At 36.6% G+C, this 6,000-nt stretch overlaps 1 protein-coding gene across 1 annotated transcript; it reads left to right on the forward strand.

Annotated features, from left to right (window-relative positions):
- Positions 1 to 4,084: 4,084 nt before the first annotated feature.
- LOC147358057 (olfactory receptor 52E4-like) lies at positions 4,085 to 5,044 on the forward strand. The gene has a single exon (XM_086338172.1). The coding sequence runs from the start codon at positions 4,085 to 4,087 to the stop codon at positions 5,042 to 5,044; it is 960 nt and encodes a 319-aa protein (XP_086194298.1).
- The last annotated feature ends 956 nt before the right edge of the window (positions 5,045 to 6,000 follow it).

Genomic DNA, 6,000 nt, shown 5'->3' on the forward strand with positions numbered 1-6,000 from the left:
TGCTGCTGCTGCTGCTAAGTCCCTTCAGTCATGTCCGACTCTGTGCAACCCCATAGACGGCAGCCCACCAGGCTCCCCGTCCCTGGGATTCTCCAGGCAAGAACACTGGAGTGGGCTGCCATTTCCTTCTCCAGTGCATGAAACTGAAAAGTGAAAGTGAAGTCGCTCAGTCGTGTCCGACTCTTCACGACCCCATGGACTGCAGCCTATCAGGCTCCTCCGCCCATGGAATTTTCCAGGCAAGTGTACTGGAGTGGGTTGACTTATATCCTACATTCTCATAAATAATTTTTCTATCATGTCAAAAATCTTAGGTTTCTTCCCATTCTGTCCCTGAAACCACTGAACAGATATCCTCACTTATTTTATCTATATAATCTAGAACTTCATAGAAATAAAATTATTTACTTAATGCTCTTTAGTAGTAATTGGTAACGCAGTATGATGACTTTAGATTCATCTATGCTGTTGCACACATAAGAAGCAAATCCAGCTTTGTTGCTGAATAGAGTTGCATTATGTAAACATCCCAAAACTGATTTGTCTATTCACTTGGTGATGAGTAGTTGTGATGTTTCCATTTTGGGGTAATTATGAATAAAGCTGCTATGAACATTCCTGCACAAGTCTTTGTGTAAACATATGTTTTAATTTGTCTTGAATAAACACCCAGGAGTTCAATTATTTCAGGTAATTTAAGAGAATATGTTACTCCACATTATTACCAAAATTCAATTTTGTCATGGTTTTTAATTTGATCATTCTAGTGCTTGTGTAGTAATATGTCATTATATATTAAATGTGTAATTCCTGACGCCTAATGATTTTGAGAATTTGAATGTCATTTGTACATTTTCTTTTGCCAAGTGTCAGTTTAGGTCCCTTTATTTTTCCATTGTTTGTTTTTCTTATTTATTAGTTGTGTTTTGTATGTTTTTGACATGAATTTCTTTTCAGAGAGTAGAGATTATGAATATTTTATTCAAGTCTTACTCTCTAAATTCACATTCTCTACAATAAGTTTTAAAATTTCATGTAACATGTAATAGCTTATTTCTTATGGTTCTTGCTTTCTGTGTTCTGTCTTAGAAACCATTACATTCCATCGGGTTGCAAAGATATTCTCCTTTTTATAAATTTTACAGAATTTAAGTTCTTTTTTTTTTTTTTTTAACCTAGGTCTATTTTAGAAGTATAATTAAAATTTTGCATATGTTGTGAAGTTGGAGACAAAGTTCTTTTTTTGCCTCGTAAGTATATTCAATTGCACCAGATTACTGGAAGAAACAACTATCCTATTTTCACTGAATTACCACATTTTTCACTTGATAAAATACAACTGAGCTTGTAAAATGTGTTTATTTCTTTTCATTACCTTGTAGTTATCTATCATTGCACAAATGCTATAAGTTTTGATTACTATAGTTTTATAAGTTTGAAGTTCTATAGTATGTTTCACCAAGTTTTGTTATTCTTTTCCCAATGAAGGTATTCTTAAAATAAGTTAGATGAAGCTTAAATTTCTTGGAATTCAATAAAGCTGTTCTAAACTTACTGATGAATTTAGGAATAACTGACATCATAACAGACTTCAGTCTTTTAAACTATAGGTTAAACAAATTTTTAAGTCTTTTAAAATTTCTGTCATGTTTTATAATTTTAACTACTTTATTGCTAAGTTCTCCCTGTTTCTGATGTCATTGAAGGTGACAGTTTTATAAAACTGTAATTTAAAATTACAAAATTTAATTAATTTAATTTTAATTTTTTAAAATTTCAATTTCCAGTGTTTTTTTAAAACAAATATAAAATATATTCTTATACTTGAGTAATTGATAAATTAAATTATTAGTTGTAAATTAACAATTTATGTACATTTTTCTTGACATATTGACCTTGTTACTTCCAGTAATATATTAAATATAATTGATGTTTGTTGATAGTCTTGGCTTTTTCCAAATCCTAGGGGGAAAAATTTCAGTGTTCCACCATTCATTATGATATTTGCTGCAGAATTTTCATTGATTCCTTTTGCCTAATTGAACAAGATTTATGCCTTGCCTATTCTATTGAAAACTTTTCTTTTAATATAATACATAGATATGGGATTAAATGATTATTTTCCCCACCTCTATTAAGATGATTACATGTGTACATGTGTAGAATCACAGCTTTTTATTGTAAAAGTATAAAAATCCTAAAAATTCTGCAACCACACCATAAAAGGTAGTTTCACTAAAATACAGATTTAAACACAGTCTATTAAGCCAAATAAAAAAAAGTAACACCTAGAGAGAAGGGACTATGACAGGCAAATAAGCCTAAGAAGTGGATGTTTTATTGACTACAATGACCATTATGGGGCTTCCCTGATGACTCAGATGGCAGGAGCCTGGATTCAATCCCTGGGTCAGGAAGAAGGGAATGGCTACCCACTCCAGTATACCTGCCAGGAGAATTCCATGGACAGAGGAACCTGGCGCGCTATAGTCCATGAGTTCTCAAGAAGTCAGACACGACTGAGCAAATAACACTATTGACCATTATAAGGAAAGATTCCTAATCCAATACTTATGCTTTTTTAAAAATAACATTTTGGAGGCTTTTCTTTTTTGTACTGCTCAACTAGGTAACCAAGGTAACTGGAAAATATTATACAAGTTACGATTATTGAAAGGATTTTCACTTGATATTAGCAGATGTAGGTGAGCATTCCACGAAAGAATGACCTCAGAGATGATTCAGTTCAGTTCAGTTCAGTTTAATTCAGTTGCTCAGTTGTGTCCAACTCTTTGTGACGCCATGGACTGAAGTAGGACAGGCCTCCCTGTCCATCAGCAAATCCCGGACATTACCCAAACTCATGTCCATTGAGTTGGTGATGCCATCCAACCATCTCATCCTCTGTCATGCCCTTCTCTCACCTTCAATCTTTCCCAGCAACAGGGTCTTTTCAAATGAGTCAGTTCTTCACATCAGGTGACCAAAGTATTGGAGTTTCCACTTCTACATCAGTCCTTCCAATGAATATTCAGGACTGATCTCCTTTAGGATGGACTGGTTGGATCTCCTTGCAGTCCAAGGGACTCTCAAGAGTCTTCTCCAACACTACAGTTCAAATGCATCAATTCTTTGGCGCTCAGCTTTCTTTATAGTCCAACTCTCACATCCATACATGACTACTGGAAAAACCATAGACTTGACTAGATGGACCTTTGTTGGCAAAGTAATGTGTCTGCTTTTTAATATGCGTCTAGGTTGGTCATAACGTTCCTTCCAAGGAGAAAGAGTCTTTTAATTTCATGGCTGCAATAACCATCTGCAGTGATTTTGGAGCCCCCAAAAATAAAGTCTGCCACTGTTTCCACTATTTCCCCATCTATTTGCCATGAAGTGATGGGACCAGATGCCATGATCTTCGCTGTCTGAATGTTGAGCTTTAAGCCAACTTTTTCAGTCTCCTTTTTCATTTTCATCAAGAGGCTCTTTAGTTCTTCTTCACTTTCTGCCATAAGGGTGGTGTCATCTGCGTATCTGAGGTTATTGATATTTCTCACGGCAATCTTGATTCCAGCTTTTGCTTCCTCCAGCCCAGCATTTCTCATGATCTACTCTGATATAAGCTAAATAAGCAGGGTGACAATATACAGCCTTGACATACTCCTTTCCCAATTTGGAACCAGTCTGTTATTCCATGACTAGTACTAACTGTTGCTTCCTGACCTGCATATAGGTTTCTCAAGAGGCAGGTCAGGTGGTCTGGTATTCCCATCTCTTTCAGAATTTTCCACAGTTTATTGTGATCCACACAGAGATGATTATGAATCATTATACCACACTAACATCAGAGAAGTGCAACTTATAACATCTATGTGGAATTTTAAACAGGACAAAAATAATTTGAATATCTTTGAGAGTTTAATTTAATAGGGCCCTAATTTCCTTCCATTATGTTCTCAATAATTTTATTATTCTACTATATAAATATATATAGTGACATCCAACCACCATATATATATTCCCTCATGTCTCCCCAGAAATACTGAAGAAGACAGCAGACCATCCTCCAAGAATTTTCAGCAGAATGTCCTTTGTTAATGACACCACCTCGCATCCTTCTGCCTTCCTTCTGCTGGGTGTACCTGGTCTGGAAGATTTCCATATATGGATTGCTTTCCCTTTCTTTGTTGTTTACCTGATAGCCCTTGTAGGGAATGTCACAATCCTGTTTGTAATCAAGACAGACCAGAGCCTTCATCAACCCATGTTCTACTTCCTGGCTCTTCTCTCCTTTATTGATCTAGGTCTGTCCACTTCTACCATACCCAAAATGCTGGCCATCTTCTGGTTCAACCATAGGAAGGTAAGCTTTGAAGCCTGCCTCATCCAAATGTTCTTTATCCACACCGACACGGGAATGGAATCTGGTGTACTCCTGGCCATGGCAATTGACCGCTTTGTCGCCATCTGTTATCCACTGAGGTATACCACTATCCTCACCAACAAAATGGTAGCCATCATGGCCTCTGTTGCAGTGGTGAGGCCAGTCCTCCTTGCCATCCCCTTTTGTCCACTTCTTAAAAGACTTCCCTTTTGTGGACGTTATATTGTTCCTCATACCTACTGTGAGCATATGGGAATTGCTCGTCTAGCTTGTGCTAACATAAGAGTCAACATCATCTATGGCTTATTTACCATTGCTACCCTGATCTTTGACTTGCTCCTCATTGCCCTCTCCTATGTTCAGATCCTACAAACTGTTTTCCACCTTCCTTCTAGGGATGCCAGACTCAAAGCACTCAGCACATGTGGTTCACATGTCTGTGTCATCTTAGCCTTTTACACACCAGCATTTTTCTCCTTTATGACACACCGGTTTGGTAGAAATGTTCCTCATTACATTCACATCCTCCTGGCCAATTTGTATGTAGTTGTTCCTCCTTGTTTAAATCCAGTCATTTACGGGGTCAGGACAAAGCAAATTTGGAACAGAGTTGTGAGAATATTTGTCAAGAAAGAGGGACCTAATATATTAGAGAGTTGAAAACTTCTAGCAGGCTAACTTTTATCTTGTACTTCTCTCAGGGTACCAACTGAAATTACGAAAAGGTTAGTAACAAATTACTTTGGCCTTTATTAGAGACTTCTAAGTGTATAACTCAGTGATTCCTTTTCATAATTTATATATTTTTAAATTTATTTTTTATTGAAGGATAATTGCTTTACAGAATTTTGTTGTTTTCTGTCAAACCTCAACATGAATCAGTCATAGGTATACATATATCCGTTCCCTTTTGAACCTGCCTTCCATCTCCCTCCCCATCCCACCTTCTGGGTTGATACAGAGCCCCTGTTTGAGTTTTCTGAGTCATATAGACAATTCCCATTGGCTATCTATTTTACATATGATAATGTAAGTTTCCATGTTACTCTTTTCATACATCTCACCCTCTCCTCCCCTCTCTCCACGTCCATAATTCTATTCTCTATGTCTGTTTCTCCATTGCTGCTCATTAATGAATTCTTCAGAACCATTTTTCTAGATTCTGTATATATATACACTAGAATATAATATTTATCTTTTTCTGACTTACTTTACTCTGTATAATAGGCTCTAGGTTCATCTACCTCATTAGGACTGACTCAAATGTGTTCTTTTTATGGCTGAGTAATACCCCATAGGGTATATGCACCACAACTTCTTTATGCATTCATCTGTGGATGGGCATCTAGGTTGCTTCCATGCTCTGGCTGTTGTAAATAGTGAGGCAATGAACAATGGAATACAGGTGTATTTTTCAATTTTGGTTTCCTCAGGTTATATTCCTAGGAGTGGGATTGTTGGGTCATGTTGTGGTTTTATTCCTAGTTTTATAAGTAATCTCCATACCATCTTCCATAGTGGCTGTATCAATTTACATTCCCACCAACAGTGCAAGAGCATTCCCTTTTCTCCACACCCTCACCAGCACTTACTGTTTGTAGACTTTTTGATGATGG

Source organism: Bos grunniens, chromosome 15 (assembly GCF_055505025.1).
Source record: "Bos grunniens cultivar Pamir isolate PY7600 chromosome 15, Bosgru_T2T1.0, whole genome shotgun sequence".
NCBI classification, from domain to species: domain Eukaryota; kingdom Metazoa; phylum Chordata; class Mammalia; order Artiodactyla; family Bovidae; genus Bos; species Bos grunniens.